The 17,036-nt window shown below is 44.6% G+C and overlaps 1 protein-coding gene across 1 annotated transcript; it reads left to right on the top strand.

The window, feature by feature from the left end:
• Positions 1-275: 275 nt before the first annotated feature.
• On the top strand, positions 276-16,751 carry LOC105184178 (putative fatty acyl-CoA reductase CG5065). The gene is made up of 4 exons (XM_011142769.3): positions 276-522; positions 5,719-6,192; positions 10,143-10,370; positions 16,118-16,751. The coding sequence occupies exons 1-4, from the start codon at positions 338-340 to the stop codon at positions 16,443-16,445; spliced, it is 1,215 nt and encodes a 404-aa protein (XP_011141071.1). The 5' UTR covers positions 276-337; the 3' UTR covers positions 16,446-16,751.
• Positions 16,752-17,036: the final 285 nt, after the last annotated feature.

Below are 17,036 nucleotides of genomic sequence, written 5' to 3'. Positions count from 1 at the left end.
AGAATTTCCTACCGCTGCAACCAAACCTCATGGAACAGGAAATTTCTAGTCGTTACCACAGTATGTTTTTCCGCATGGCCGAGATTACGTCGCAGTTACGCGTGTACAAGCAATCTGCGCGCGGCGGTGTAATCACAGCCCTACCCCGGGATTGTCCAAGATCGTTGCCGCGAGATCGACAAGCGAGCCTTTCTCCCCTTCCACTCTCGCGCGTACTTCGGACAATGCATCGCGAGTGCAACCTGTGTGCCTGGCGGGATACCGATGAACGTCGCGCACGTCCGACACGGTACGGCGGTAGGCAGGCTTTCCTTTCGAGTCGCGTCAGTTATCGAGAATGTCTCTGTGCGAGTGGTACGCGAATCGCACGGTGCTCCTCACGGGGGTCACCAGCGAGCTGGGCCGCGCCGTCCTGGAGAAGCTTCTGCGGACCTTGCCGGACGTTAAGGTGTGCGTGATCCTCAGGAGCCGGGACGGCCTGAGCAAGGACGACCGGCTGAAGAAGATATTCGCGTCGCCCGGGTACGAATTATCCTCGCGCGCTCGGGTTCGCGCGGGCTGTCGCGCAAACCTGTAAATCTCGCTCGCGCGATATCGCCATCGCGAGCGCTAAATTGTGACCGCGATTCCGCTCAGGAGGCGTGCGCTGAATTTATCCTCTTCTTCCCTCCGCTCCCCTACTCACTCGCCCCGCTCGAGGACGCTGAGTATAGGTCCTCTGCGTCCCCCGCGCTCTCACGACAGTTCTTCCGCGGGAATTCCGGAAACGTGGCGCGCCTCGTGTCGGGAATCGATTGCGGAATTAGATTTTCATCTCGAGAACGCTCGCGCACGCCGTGTTTCACCGCTGAGGAACGGCGCGGAGGCGGGGGAGTATTTTCTCTCGTAAGGAGGACAGGAGATCTTTCTCTTCCCCGCCCACCTCCTCCCCTGCCGCGCTCTCTCTCTCTCTCTCTCTCTCTCTCTCTCTCTCTCTCTCTCTCTCTCTCTCTCTCTCTCTCTCTCTCTCTCTCTCCTCTCTCCTCTCTCCTCTCTCCTCTCTCCTCTCTCCTCTCTCTCTCTCTCTCTCTCTCTCTCTCTCTCTCTCTCTTTCTATTGCATTACTCGTGTTTGTTCCAACGCGGCGATCTATCGTACGCATACAACGCCGAGGAATTTCAACGATGACTTGTTGCGTTTTGCGACTGGCAGCCCGCGTGCATACTCGCCCGGCATGAATTTAATTCCGCATATGTCAATATTGCATAATATTACGTCAGTCGGCCGTCCAGCGTTCGACACGCGAATTTACCGCCCGGGTTCTGCCGGCCCGAGCTGCTTTCCGGAAATAATTCGTCGCGTTTTCTTCGCCCTCAGCGCGATATCCTCGGCGCTATCTAATGACATTCGATGACTTACTCGCACGCGTGCGAGACCGCGTTCACTCGCGATGGCGAAATTCGATACGTCCGCGACTGTGCGCGCGCGCGCACGAGAGAGCCGAAATCGCGCCGCGGTAACGATGCAATCAAGATCGGCCGGGCGAGATACGATCGGACGCACGCGTTTAGACGGACGCGTAAACCCGATTGCCTCGTTACGTGCTCGTCCATCGTAACGATCGCAGATGCATCGCGGGATGCACGCGAGGCCGAACTCAGCGCCGTTCCACCGCGCTCGCTGCGTCTCCCTCTCTCTCTCTCTCTCTCTCTCTCTCTCTCTCTCTCTCTCTTTCTTCCTACCTTCGTCCTGGAGAAATGGGGGGTAGTGAGAGCGCGCACGGAGAGAGATTTATTTTCATTAGCACACGCCTCGCGCCCCCTTTAGAAAGATTATGAAGTATACGCGGCGGAACTCGTTCTCACCCCTTTCCTCTCTCTCTCTCTCTCTCTCTCTCTCTCTCGCTCTAGCTCGTCCGTTGCGCGAGATCCGCGACCGCGCGGAAAATTCGTCAGCCGGGTTCTGAATTTCGCGAAATTAAAACCCACGAAGGGATTGTCCTCGCCCCGCCTTCGGGGAAATCGTAGTTACCGGGAACGCGCGGCGGCAAAAAGAAGATGCGCTCGCGCCGTGTGCATAAATGAGAAAATGCAAATTGACGAGAGCTCGAGCGTTCAAGGCGCACCGGCCACTTCGAGGCTATTAAGCCGCGGGGAATCGCTTTGAGCGCGCGGTGACTTGTCGTATTGTTTTTATCCCTTTTCTTTTTGCGATTTTGCCGGCGAGTAGCTGCGACGCAAAAACATTTGAGAGAGTCACGATGGTTGGGCCTGGTGAGTTACTCTGCATTTCTGCATCTTCGCTCGCGCGAAGTGCGGTAGATCGCTGGGTGCCCTTAACCTTCAGAGGACCGGTATTTTTCCTTTAAAATTTGCAATTTTTCTCGCGCAATATTTATATATATATATACTAGGTGCGCAACTAAGTTTCCAGGTTTTTTTGATCAATGAGAAATGGAAAATTTCAAGAGAAATACAAAAGTGGTTCATTCAAAATATCGTCCCTCGCTAGCTACACATTTTTGCCATCTCTCTGGCAATACATGAATACCGCGACGATAAAACGACGCGTCTTTGGACCGAAACCATTCATCCAACCAATTTTGCACTTCTTCGAAATTGGCCAAGTGTTGCCCAGCCAAGCCATGCGCCATCGACCGGAACAAGTGATAATCGGAAGGGGCCAGGTCTGGCGAATACGGCGGGTGCGGTAGCAGATCCCATTTCAGCGTTTTGATGATGTCCTGGACGATGGAAGTGCGATGGTACGGAGCGTTGTCGTGCCGCAATATCACTCACTCGTGTCTCGTGTCCCATTCTGGCCGTTTTTCGAGCAATGCATGGTTCAAATTGATCAGTTGTTGTCGGTAGCGATGCCCATTGACAGTTTCGCCCGGTCTCAGCAGTTCATAGTACACGATTCCTTTCTGGTCTCACCAAACGCAGAGCATTGTCTTCTTTCCGAAGCGATTTGGCCGTGCCGTCGATGTTGATGCTTCGTCACGAAAAAATTGTGAAAGCCACGATTTTTTGCGTTTGGGATTCTCGAAATATATCCACTTCTCATCGCCAGTAACAATTCGATGCAGGAAACTCTTTCTTTCATGCCGCAAAGGCAAAATTTCGGAAGTGGCTCTTCGATTTTCCATCTGTCTCTCAGTCAACTCATGCGGCACCTATTTTCCTTCCTTTTGAATTTTTCCCATGGCATGTAAACGTTTGGAAATACCTTGGCGAGTCATGTTTAATGCCTCCGCAAGTTGATCTTGTGTTTGCGTATCATCTTCATCCAATAACGCTTGCAAATCGGCGTCCTCCGGCTTGTTTTTGGTCTTCCGGAGTGCTCCTTGTCCTGAGTGTCGAAATCGCCACTTCTGAAGCGTTTAAACCAATCTTCACAGGTAGTTTTCGATGGTGCATGTTCGCCGTAGGCCTCCTCAAGCAAACGACGTGCTTCAGCTGCACTTTTTTTCAAGTTAAAGCAGAAAAGCAAAGCTTCCCCGCAAATGCTGTTTATTTGGCACAAAACTCGACATCTTCGTTGTTAGAGAAAATATTTTTGCGTTGCGATATATGTTGGTATAACGACCGGTTATTGTTAACAAATGTCCAAGCTATACAAAAGACACAACTTCTGACATGTATGTCGACTACATGTGTCGTTAGCGCCATCCATGTGTGAAACCCGGAAACTTAGTTGCGCACCTAGTATATAAATATATATATATATATGTAATCATCATGTCGCGTAGTTTTCGAGTTTGTTAGTGGCTCCTATAGGAACCACCTCGGTCCGGAACGGAACGGCCAAAATAAAAAATTTTCAAAATTTGGATCTTGGCATTTTTAGGGGCTTTTTTATATCGCTGATCATCATTTTGATATTAGATTATCGAAATTTTACAAAAAAAGGCAATTATTTACCTAAAATAAGTTACTATAAAATATATTACTATAAGTAATCTCATACGGTAATCAAACTTTCCTTTAGCATAACCCAGAGCTAACGACGTGGACGTAGAAAGTTATGTAGCTCCTTTTATCTTTTTATATTTTTTGGTATTTAAAAATTTTTTTAATTTTTTATAATTTTTTAAATTTTAGTTTTAAAAAATAATGAAAATTATTTTATTTCAAAAACTATTTTTCTGTATTTTTTATACTTATTTGTTATTTTTAGAGTGATTGTTATCACGCACTGTGCGCAATCGAAACTCTAATAGTGTTGTATGCTGATTTTATATAATTCTGAGAGAAAGTGGGTCTATTATAAATAAAAATGTATTGAGATGCAAATTACTATGCAGTTAAAATGTATATTTGTTAATAAATGTTTATTTACAAGTAAGATAAAAATCACACGAACACATATGCAAATATATTTTTAGAGCACATAAACATCGACATAAATGCATAAATAACTATAATATAACCTTTAAGAAAACACTGAGTGCCGATTTATATATGGCTCCTATAAGAGCCACCCCGGTCCTTTAAAGGTTAACACGTTTGTATCGAAGCTCTAAATATGCAACTAATTTCGGAAATCGGAGACGTTCAACTGACGGTCGGCCGCTGTATCGCCGCGCATCATCGCACACATCGTTAGTTTTTTACCTTTGAGTTTACTTAGAAATTACGTATAATAGTAAAGCAAAAGATAGTATTATATATTTTTGCAGTAAATAAACTTAGAATAATTATTGGACTTTATTAATTAGTATGATAATCTTTAAAATGATGAATACACATATAGTACATCACAAATATCACATTCAAAAGCTGTTTCCTTTCGAAGTGACTTGGATAAGCATACAATGCATCGCTTCGATGTTTTTCTTCCCTTTGCTACCGCTGAAGGTATTCGCGTGGGAAAATGCCGGCCAGTACATCTCGTTATTGTATCATTGACAGATGATGCCTCTCTTATCCTTTTGTCTTCTAAATATTTTATCATAATTTCTGATTTTTGTTTATAAACATGGGAATCTCGATCCTTTTTATTGCTAACCAAAACTATCTACTGTTAACGATAGCCAGAAAGGTCTGAACAAAAATGAAGAAAGTAAAATTTGCGGATAATGCACTGAAAGCTCATTTACTACTCAGAGGACGCTCGCGGACTGTTTCAGATTCTCAAAAAGTGAACGTCGTTACTCGCGAAATATTCCGCGGCTGATGATAAGTGTCATTACGCGCGGATTATTCCGCTTCCGAATGCAAATGGATTAAACACGTTATACGCATATAATCGCTTTTAAAATGAGTGTTTTACAAAAAAAATTATAAAGGAGCCTAATTAACATTCTAACGGCAAAGGCAAGATCGCTGTCGCACGGAAGAGACGTGATTACTAATTGCCGCATTAACATGTTTATCACACTTGTGTAATAAATTGCCGTGAATCCCTCTCTCTCTCTCTCTCTCTCTCTCTCTCTCTCTCTCTCTCTCTCTCTCTCTCTCTCTCTCTCTCTGTTTAAGTCTTCTTTCCTGTAAATAATTTCAGCCGTTCCGCGAAATACGCAGTAGCCGTTACTAAATGGCCGGCGGTAAACCGCGCGCGCTCGCGCGGCGTCGCAACTCGAAGCCACGAATCACCGCGCGACTGCTTTACATTTTTAATGGCCATCCAGCGGCGCGCGCTTCTTTTGTGCGGCACATCTCCATTTTGATGACATTCGCGGCGGTAAATTCCAAAGCCGATTTACGGATGAAACGGCGGCGTTATTATCGTCGGCAGGTACGAGCGGCTGAGACAGGAGGTGCCGAGCGCGATCTCGCGCGTGCAAGCGTTCGAGGGCAATCTGCTTTGCCAAGAGCTCGGTCTAAGCGCCGAGGACAAAGCCTCGCTGAGGGAGGTCACCGTGGCCTTTCACGCTGCCGGGCCGCACAGCGTCGTCCTGGAATATTGTCAGGATTTGCCGAAGCTTAGGTGCGTCGCCCTGGCGTCCAGCATCTTCAAGTATCGCGGCAAGATAAGCGAGAGCTTGCAGAATGAGGACATCCCCAAGATACCGGTCGCCCTTGTGCGCTTCCCTTTCATCGGGCCGGCTCACAAGCAACCCATGCCCGGTTTCGTCGAGATTCTCCGAGGACCCACCGCGTTCATGGTCGGCGCCGGCTACGCGTTCGGCAACGCGGATTCGCAGGCTGAGCTTGTTCCGATGGACCTGGCGGTGAACACGATGATCGCCGCCGCGTGGGAGGTGGCCACGTACGTATCGGTGTGAATGGAAAAATCGCGTGTCCTCTTGCGACTTTAGCATCCGCCGAATGCTTTCCCTTCCCCTCTCAGCGCGCACGTGCGCGAGGGAGAAAATTGCGAGCCCCACGCATGCAAGAGACCTACTTCTTGCCTTCGTTCTCGCGCGGATTTCCTTCGTTATGAGCCGAGGCGAAATTTCGCAATTACGACAGCGGATTAATCCGAGTTTCGAGTGCTCTCAGTATCGCCGTCGTTGCGAAAAAAAAAATGATTCTAAAGGTCATTTATTCGAACGGTTAAATTTAATCCGCCTTTATCACGTCAAGCATCGCTCTCGCGTATTTGCGATAATTTCCACGGCGGAAGCGATCTATTAAGAGTCGCCTTATGTAAGTGCAGTTAAGACGCTTAAATATTATGTTCGTCGTTGCCCGAGTAGAGAGAGCGAAAGTCAACCGGTGCTGAAGGTGGCGTGCAATACGTGCGGAGCGTTATGCAACAGTTGCGAAACAATTGCAATTAACGTCCGACTGCAAGGCGCTAAATAGGCTGGAGCGGCGGGCAGTCTTACGTTATCGTAACTCGCGCGTGATTCGCGCCTTTCCGATTTCTCAAATCGCTGTGCAAACATTGCTTATCGGCGCTGGAAACGAGTTTCCAGATCGCAAGGGGAAACAGCTCTCGTTATCCCCTCGTACGCGAATAGAGCAAGTTTTTTATTAAATATAAAAGCATCAAGCGCGCGGCGACGTCTCATGCCGAGCATTACCGTTATCATTACTCCAGCAAAAAATCGTTAGAGCTATCCTCATCGAGGCCCCGATAAGACTAAAAGTAGGATGCTCTAAAAAGGGATGCCTCATTATCGCTACATCAAGCTCCGAGATGGATCTTTTAAGGATACCTTAAATTTTATGAAATAAGGTTTTGATAGGAAAAGCTGAGAAGGGCCTTAGAAGGGTTTTTAAGGATGTCTTAGATCTAATAACTAAGGCTTTGATAGCGAAAATTGAGTTGGGTTTTAGAAGGATTGTTTAAGAATGCCTTAGATCTAATAAATAAGGCTTTGATAGGGAAAACTGGTAAGGGCCTTAGAAGAATTTTTTAGGAATACCTCAGATCTAATAAATAAGGCTTTGATAGGGAAAACGGAGAAAGGCCTTGGAAGGATTTATTAGAGATGCTTTAGATTTTACGAAATAACGCTTTAACATGGAAAACTGATATGGGTCTTAGAAGGATCTTTTAAGAGGATGCTTTAAATATACAAAATCAAGTTTTCTTATAGAAAATTAATAAGATTTAAAGCGCGTAATAAAATTGCCATAGTTTAGTGTTGTTTTAGTAGGCTCTATCTGGTTCTTTTAAAGATTTATTAATTATACCCCATTTAAAAACAAATTTTATTAGATTTATTAGTTGCCATATGCATCAGTCTCTTCCAAAGATTTTTCTAGTATTTCTTTCGTTTTGAAATACAGCAAACTTTAATGAAAACAGTAGCAAGATTTTTATGTGTCAAGAAAGAATGTTATATTTTATTGTAAAATATGCTATATTTTTAAAATAAAATTTCTTGTTGTCTACTAACAAAAAAGGTTATAAAGAAATAAAGAAATTACAGTCTAAAGTTCTTGGAATTAAAAGAACGAATATTTTTACTCAAGCGATAATAAAAATATTTTGACTCGCAATTGCAAGAGTGGATGTCTCACTCAAATTTTGAATAGATTTTAGCTCTATACTTTAATATTACTCTATGAGACTTTTTTAATATCGCTCTTCATAAAACTTCTGTTAATATTTCCTTATAAGGCTCTCATAATATTGTCTTATAAGGACCCGTCAAACCATTTGTTACACATCTTGCAGGGCTCTTGTCTTTCTATCCCTACTAGGGCCTGATTAATGTTAGATAAAAATAATCAAGCTCTTACCAGAGCCCTATTAATTGTTCTACTCAGGTGGCGCCGTCAGTTCTGTCCGCTTTATTTTCATACAAACTGAATCTCCATTCAAAGTGAAGCGAAGCGCCGATGAGTGCAAAGGAAAAGAAATCAACGGAACTCCGCGAATGTCCGAGAAAGGCGTGCGGGAGAGGTTTCGCAAAGAAAATAAAAATGTGAATGAAATTAATGATCCCTCCGTTATCTCCGCCGTATTTCCTTAACGTATCGCGATCAGTATCTGTCGCAAACACGGCTCGTCTATTTTCAATGCCACAACGCGAAATACTGGATACGAGCAAACAAGTTTTACATTTCGCGCGCCGTTTCTGTGGTTGTTGCCGTTTACTCGCTCCCGACTCTTCCTTCCGCCCCAATTGTCTAAAACGAAATTCATTCCCTTCAGTTTTTTATTTGAGCTTCACCCCTTCGTTGCTATCTCCTCGCGACATCACGAATCCTTCGGCGTAAAAATGCGAGCAAATACCCTTCGGTGCTTTCGACACGGTTACGATTGTCTCGAGTCGACGTCGTCAGTCGGTAATGCAAATTAATACTCGGCGTTTCTCGAGCGTGAGCGGAAAGTAGAATCCGATCCTTTCGTCGAGTGTAGTGTTTTACCGTGCAATTTTTCATCGACGATACGCTGGAATTACGCCGCCTGCGCCCCTCAAGCGACACTTCTACTCATTTCAATCGACGACCGCGCGCCGATCGAACAAGACCAGCTGCTGACTTCGAGGCGAGAGAGCTCTGCATTTCTCGCCGACTCCTCTCGAGATACGTGCATACCCTTCCGGCCTAGCGTGAATTATATTTCCGGTTCTCGGTGGAAGTATACAGAGCACGCGCGGCTTGGCGGTCGAAGAAGCGGCCGACGAAGAAAGCGATTATTCGAGATTGTACGCGCGTACCCGGTAATTGAAATCGATAGTTAAATTGCACCCTCCCCCTCCTCTCCGCGCCACGACACGCGATAGTTAGATTATATTAGATCGGTTTACCAAACGAAGTAAGCCCCGCCGCCGAAGATACGGCCGGTGCATCGATTCCCGCGTGTAGGACGCATCGGCGAGGAAAGTGGCTCACGCGGAGCGTGAAATGAAAATCGAAAATAATATCGCGCCGTCGGGGAGGCGGCGGAGGTGCACGCGCGCTCGCGAGAGGATCAACAACAGGAGGGACGGGAGGCCAGCCGAGCGACGATCAACCCGGACATGTTCCTCGCCTCGCGACGCGACCATCCTCGTCGAACCGCCTCCGAATGAGATTTTAATTGGCGTCGACGCGCGCGCGACGAAAAGCAAACGAGCCTTCGAAATCACGAGCTTTACTTAAGCCAGCCTCAACTACGGTTACCGATCGAACGAAACGAACGAACGAAACTTATAGCTGGCCTCCGACCCCCCCCCCGCGGGCTCTTTCCCTAAAAGTCTTGCGTTTCGCTACTAGTTTCAAGCGGGAGAGCACCTCTCCGCTTCGCTCTGAAGTATTTCCGAACGACTGAACTGCGAATAAGTTGATTGCATTCGCCTAGCAAGAAACGAAGCGGCGCGCGGCTCTCTCCTCCTCTCTCCCTCTTTCTCTCTCTCGCGCGCGCGCGCGCGCGCGCTGCGCACCGTTCGGCTTTACCGGTTACCCCCGTCGCGTTTCGTAGAGGAGTTACTAGTTGAAAATACGATTAATTATCGGTAGTCGTTAGTAGCAGCTTTGCAGGCAAGCGACGGAGGTGCTCGCAAAATTCACAGGCGTAAATTCAAGCGTCGATGTAAATGCGAGCGCACGGAGATACATATCGGCGCCTCGCGCGCAAATGAACGCGTGCGCGGCTCTCCGAATAAAGCAAGAAGCGCGTTATTCGATCGCATGCGACGCAACGCTACGCTGAAATTCTACCGAGTATGCTGAGCGCTGCGCTTCTCTCTCTCTCTCTCTCTCTCTCTCTCTCTCTCTTCTCCCGCTTTTCCCCCTCGCTTTCTCATCGCTTTTCTCATCGCATTTTGTCATGCGCAGGTCCGACATCGCGGAGCCGGTAGTCTACAACGCGGCGACGATCGGCTGCACGTGGCATGAACTGGAGAAGAAGAGCAGACGAGCCAGCTGGTCATTCCCGTATCCGACCTTTGGGATACGCGGAATGACGAACAACGCCTCGCTGTACTGGATTTTGATCGTGCTCCTCGAATGGCTGCCGTCCATGCTCTGCGACAGCGTCCTCAGCCTATGCGGCGGGAAGCAGAGGTATACGCAGAAGAATATTCTGGTGACAACTAGAAATTTTCTCTACTAGAAAGAACCTCCGCAAAAAGTGCCCGTTGTTCAGTTTCCGATTTTTAAATTAAATTAAATTTTATGCGAAATGATAGCTCATGATAAGACATTAATCACAAAAAAGTTTTACATTGAGCATACAATTGGTTTCAGAGATATGGAGGGTCAAAATGGTTACTACCTACTAAGGAAGTTTGACACTAATAATATTTCATCGCACGAATTTTCGCGAAATTCAGTATCTATGAGTTCTTTGAGTTGCTTATTACGAATTCGATGTCAGATTAAAAAAATTCAAGATGGCGGATGTAATATAGCGGACACAAATAGTGAAACAATTATTTACTTTTATTAGAACTGTTATGTTGTGGTTTTTTCGGCTAGCTGATTGTAAACTTTCTATTAGATTTACATTTACCTTCAGTGTAGGCCAGATGAAAAAATTATCCAGCCAGTGAAGGCAAGATGAAAAAGTTATCCAGCCAATGAAGGCAAGATAAGCCTAAATATAACAAATAAAACTATCACGTTATCCTTTATGCGTCATGTAACGTATCAATTTGAATTTGATATTTTTTTTATGAAAAGACAATAAAAAAAATTTTTTCCACTCAAAAATTGTCATCGAAAAAATTACTTTCGAAAACCTAATAGAAAATTCGCAATCAACTAGCCAAAAAAACCACAACATAACAGTTCCAATAAAAATAAATGATTGTTTTACTATGTGTGTCCGTCATGTTGCATCTGCCATCTTGAATTTTTAAAATCTGACATCAGATTCATAATCAGCAACTCAAAGAACCCATAGATATCGGATTTTGCAAAAATTCGTGCGATAAAGCGTTATTAATGTCATACTTTCTTAGTAGGTAGTGACCACTTTGACCTTTTACATCTTTGAACCCAATCGTATGCTTAACGTAAAACTTTTCTGTAATTAATGTCTCATCATGAACTATCTTTTGGCATAAAATTCGATTCCAAAATCGAGGACCGAACGAAAAACGGGCAAAAAATTGACTCTTTTTGCGAAGGTTCTTTTGTCACATGAGATTCGATCGAACCTCATGTGACAATGACCAGAAAATTCTGTTTTGCAAAGCGAAGAACCATTCGCATCGACAACCGCTCTCGATTGAAGGAACTCAAATTTTCCGTTTCGAAAATATAGTTACCGCAGCAGAATATTCGGCTATTCTCACAAAAAGTGTGAAACTACATCATACGTGTAAAGAGAAATGAAATCTTGGTTGTATATTGCGACGGAAAAGATTCATTTGATGAAGTTGAATGACGCTGCCAACAATGTTATTTTCAGCTCGGCCGCTCGACTGTTTTCCGCGAGTTTTCTCTCCCTGATGTATTCGGTTTTTTTTAACATCACGGCGCGACAGAGAATAATTAAAATTTTTGCCACGGCCGCCGTGAATTTTAAGACATCAGGTTGCATCATCATTAGGAAAAATTGACGAGTAATTTATCATCTCGACGTTACATATATGTACACTTTGACTTTATTAAAATTTATACCTTACAAATAATGTGTGCATGCAGAAAAATATTCTGTAGCAACGACTAGAAATCTATTACGTAAAGTCTTTCTATTACGTAAAGTTCGATTGCAATAGCAGAAAATTTTGTTTCGCAAACCGAAGGACCATTCGTATCAATAACTGCTCTTGATTGAAAGAACTCGAATTTTCCGTCTCGAAAATATAGTTACCGCAGCAGAGAAATCGGCTATTTTCATAGAAATCGTACAACTACATCATACATATAAAGAGAAATAAAATCTCAGTTACTGCGACCGAAAAAATTCGTTTGACGAAGTTGAATGACACTGCCACTGATGCAATTTTCAAACCGGCCGCGCAAGTGTTTTCCACCTCCACTGTCGTACACAGAAACGCTCCATTTATTCGTGTGAAGAACGAAACTTGGAGCTTTGACTACATTAATGTTTTCGGTTTAGGTATATTTCTGCGAGACCAGAAACCTTCCGACGGAATTTCGCTTGTGGTGCAACCAAATTTTCAATTAATTCCTGAAAAACGGAAGGCTTCGCTTGTTATAGCTGAAATTCAATTATATCAACCAAATAGTTTCTTGCGTGTAGCACGAGCGCGACATTTAGCGCGGAATTTGCCGAATCGCGAATTTATCGTCATAGTTTCGTCAATGTCTTCGCGCCCGGTTCGCAGGGTCGCGGAAAATTTAACACGGTCACTTCGATCATTATCCGCAACTCCGTTGCCATGAAAATGCCATGCCGGCAAATCGTTTCGTTAAGCTTCCGTCATGCCAACGCTTGGTTCTTCTTTCCTTTCCCCGCCAACGATTTCATCGTTCATCGTTACCTCGCGCAAACGGGACACGTTAAGGCCTTTACGCACAAAAAATCCATAATCCTAACCGTAAGGTTGTAAGAAAACTGACCCTAATCAGGGTCGATTATCCTCCTTGGTTCAGAAGAATAATCGACCGTGATTTGTCAGTTTTCTTATGATCTTACGGTTACGTTTAAAATTCTTGGCAATGAACTAAAGCTCGCTCGTGCAAAGAATTATGTGGATATCTGAACGCAATCTTTATATTAGATGTTCAATCGCCCGGGGGGGGGGGATATTGTTGAAACAAGTTGCAATTTACAATACGCGGCGCCGGTGCAACAGCTGGCGATACAAAATATGCCGACGGCACGAAGTTGTCCCGAAAACGCGCGGTCCTACTAAATTCAATTACATGACCAAGTCACCTCCCAAAGATGCATTTTCATCATCCGCCATTTCGCGATCCAATCCATTAGTTATAAATATCGCAGGTACGTCGCGTCGAAATGTGTCGCTTCAAATAGAAACGTCACGTGCCACATTTGCATCAATTTGACGGGTCGCCCATCGCTCTCATTTATCGCTTCCATTTATTTTCGTTTGCGCGTTTTGATATCGCACAATGTTATTTAAAGCGGAACTCGCGCGCGTTTTCTACGCGATTCTACCTCGTCTCTTATACATCGCGGCCGGACGATAAATCCCAGAGAGATCGCGGAGTATAATCGCCGGCGATATTAAACGCTCGATGTTCAGCCTGGAGATAATCCCGCGCCTGCATTCGCGAGCATTAAGAAATGATTAAAGCCGTTCATACATGAAGCCTCCAACTTCGCCGATAACTATCGCCGCGCGATCGCGTTGCGAAGGAAGTTCGAGATGGGGGGAGGGGGGGGAGAGACCCGAGTGAAAGTTGGGACGTGATCGCGGGCGCTCGTGCTCGCTCTTTCGGCGCTCGTCCTGGCTCGTTTCCGCGTTGTGAAAGGCCCGCCGCTGATAATGCGACGCGTATCGCGGAGGTAAAAGTGATCTGAAAGTGCACGGTTCAGATGCAGCGCGATATATGAACAGGTTTGTCGAACTGGTTTTTGCTGAAATGCGTGCGCCCGTAAATATCGGCGAAAAGAAAGAAAGGAAAAATTGATTTCTTCACTCGCGGAGGTTGCGTCGCTCATTGCCTGATCGCTCCTGAACGGCGAGGAAAATTTCGGCCAATCTTGACGGGCCGTCCCATTGGAATTCTTTTTTATATGTGTCGGCTAACTTACAGCATCGAGACGGCGACGACGGCATGTGCAGTTATTTTATAGGGTTGATCGGAAAGTAATTTCGGTTTTTTCAAATAGATGGTGTTAATTGCCTTTTTAAGCAGTTAACCTCATTCCAAATCGGAAAATTATTTTATATTTTTACAATGCACATCTCAAGCTTAATTTGAACAAAAAATTGTTATGGAATATGTCAAGTCGTTTTTGTTTGACGTCGCATAAAAAATGGAAAATCAACGTGAGTATTTCCGTCACATTTTGCTTTTTTTATTACCGTAAAAGCAAAAATGCAGCACAAGCAAGAAAAAAAATGTATGCTGTGTATGGAGAGGATTTACTAAACGTCAATGTCGGAATTGGTTTTTGAAATTTCGTTCTGGGAATTTTGACCTCAAAGATACATTACGTTCTGGTAAGGCCACTTGAAACTGATGAACCAAATAAAGGCATTAATGAATGCAAATCGTCATTTAACAACACGAGAAATTGCTGAGAGATTGAATTTATCGAATTCGACCGTGTATGAGCATTTGAAACAACAACTTGATTTCGTTTCAAAGCTCGATATTTGGGTTTCTCAAAAAAAGAAATTTGATTCGTCGCATTACCAACTGCGATTTGCTGTTGAAATGTGAGGAAAACGATCCAATTCTGAAACGACTTATAATTGCAGATGAAAAATGGATTGTGTACAATAATATTAAACGCGAAAGATTATGGAGCAAACGTGATGAATCAGTCCAAAGCACATCTGAAGCAGACATCCATCAAAAAAAGGTGATGCTCTCTGTTTGGTGGAATTGGAAAGGAATGGTTTTTTTTTGAGCTGCTACCAAATAACCAAATGATTCGAATGTGTATTGTCATCAATTGAACAAATTGAATGATTCCGTCAAGCAGAAGAGACCAGAATTGACAGGCAAGAAAGGTGTTGTATTTCATTATGACAACGCTAAATCTCATACAAATTTAATGACTCGCCAGGAGCTGTTACCGCATCCATCATATTCATCTGACTTGGCACCATCCGATTATCACTTGTTTCGGTCACTGCGAAATTCTCTGGATGGTAAAAATTTCGATTCAAATGAAGGTGTCAAAAACCACTTGATTCAGTTTTTTTGCCAATAAGGACCAGAAGTTGTACGAGCGTGGAATCATGTTATTATCTCAAAGATAGCAAAAGGTATTAGAACAAAATGGTCAATACTTAACAGAATAAAACTTTTCTTTCCATTAAAAATATCGTCTTTCATTTTCATGCAAAAACCGAAATTACTTTGCGAACAACCCAATATTTCGTTAACGAGAAACATGGAGCATTAAGTTATCGTCGAATATTCTTCCTCGAGTACCTTCTCATAAATATTAGAAGCTTGAGGAAAAATTCTTCTCGTCAATTATACGGATTGATTGTTCCAATGCGCGATATGAAGTAAAAGAAGGAGAAGAAGAAGAAGGAGCAGAAGAAGGGAAACACGGTCGCCGGCGAAGTCGATTCGTCCCGCGGATCGACTCACAAACGAAAATATATTTTTGCATTCGTCTTGCCAAATACTTCTCTGATTTCTCTGTCTGCTCGGACGCGCGCAGAGTAAATCTTGCGCGCCAAACTCAAGCCAGCTTTTTCTCTCCTCGCCTCGGCGGGAAACTCTCCCGTCGAGTTCGCCGCGATTCGTTCGTAATAAGTTGGATTGAAAATTACATAGTTCGCCACGGGCGCGCGCAAAGTTTTTTTATTATCCCGCTCTCGCGCACTTAATGGTATTTTGCGATCTTTCTCCAACTGCGATTGAGTTGGCCGCTTGAAAATCAATTTTGAGTACGTCTCATTCGTCTTGCGCGCGCGTCCATATTCGCGGGAAATACCGTATCGATATGGTTCCGTGTCGATACGGCGGAGGAAAAAGAAGGATCTAGGATGAGAGAGGAAAGGAAAAGAAATACAGAGTAAGGACGAGACGCGATGAGTCGGTACCGTTGAGAATTCGAGCGCCGAGTATGTCGGGCAAGACGGACGTTAACGGCGGGAAACGTCGACGGGGTGGAGGCGGGGGCGGGAAGGAAAGGAAGGATCGGTCCTACTAAAGGTAAAAACTCTCATTGCTCTCCCCAGGATCGTCGCGGAGTACGACAGAGTTCGTAATGCACTTCGATCCCTCAAGTCAATTTCATGGAGGCCGTGGCCGGCGGAGAGGAAGCGCGTGTACCGGCTGGAGAGCCGCCTGACGGAGAAGGACCGGGAGATGTTTCCGGTCACCGCGGACATCGACATCGAGGCTTATATCCTCTGCGTCGCGGCCACCGTACGGAAGTACTGCGTGAGCGAGGCCAACCTCCAAATTATGAAGGTCGTGCGCACGCTCCTCCTGCTCACGCCCGCGATATTCGTCGTCACCTACATCGTATTCCTGAATTATCGCACCAAGATCGCTATCAGATAAAGAAGGACCCACACGCAGGGTGTCCTCAAGCCTTTGTCCTGGAAAAGAATAAAGAAGAACAAAACATCTGCGGTGGAGGCTTAGCTCGTCGTTCTTCGAGCGCTCTGTAATAATAATCTCAACAAGTATCGTTGAAATTCGTAAACATGCGTTCTGAAACTCAATCGTACGCTCTCTTCTCACGCGCAAAAATTTAGCCCCTGAATAATCAACTCTTCGCAAAAATGACGGTCGGGACATTTGTTTTCCAGATGTTTCAGACGTTTAATAAATTCAATGCCGAAAATAAAGCTTTTCAGAATTCCACTCATCCTGTTTCTTTATAAGATAATTATTTGAAATAAGGCCTTTTTCGAGTTTTGATATTTTTTGCGGTTTTCTTGGTAAAAATCTTTGGTCTGATTCTCTCTCCAACGTGGCTTGTCCGGATCTGTCAAAAATATATGATGGTCCTTAAAAGGGCCGATTTTACGTCTATTTATGCTTGAAAACAAAACAACGCTACTAAAAGAGATTAGCAAGAGCTCTATACAAGGTAGAATATACAGGATGTTTCACTTAAAAAAATATGCTCAAATATACCAAAAACGT

The sequence above is a fragment of the Harpegnathos saltator genome, unplaced genomic scaffold (genome assembly GCF_003227715.2).
Source record: "Harpegnathos saltator strain DR-91 unplaced genomic scaffold, Hsal_v8.6 scaffold462, whole genome shotgun sequence".
NCBI lineage: Eukaryota > Metazoa > Arthropoda > Insecta > Hymenoptera > Formicidae > Harpegnathos > Harpegnathos saltator.
This window is presented reverse-complemented; position numbering and strand designations above follow the sequence as displayed.

Bases quoted from the DNA above. Each gene is read 5' to 3' on its own strand.
- LOC105184178 (XM_011142769.3), top strand. From the start codon at position 338: ATGTCTCTGTGCGAGTGGTACGCGAATCGCACGGTGCTCCTCACGGGG. The intron at 523-5,718 runs GTACGAATTATC...TATCGTCGGCAG, and splicing joins AAGATATTCGCGTCGCCCGG to GTACGAGCGGCTGAGACAGG. The intron at 10,371-16,117 runs GTATACGCAGAA...TGCTCTCCCCAG, and splicing joins CTATGCGGCGGGAAGCAGAG to GATCGTCGCGGAGTACGACA.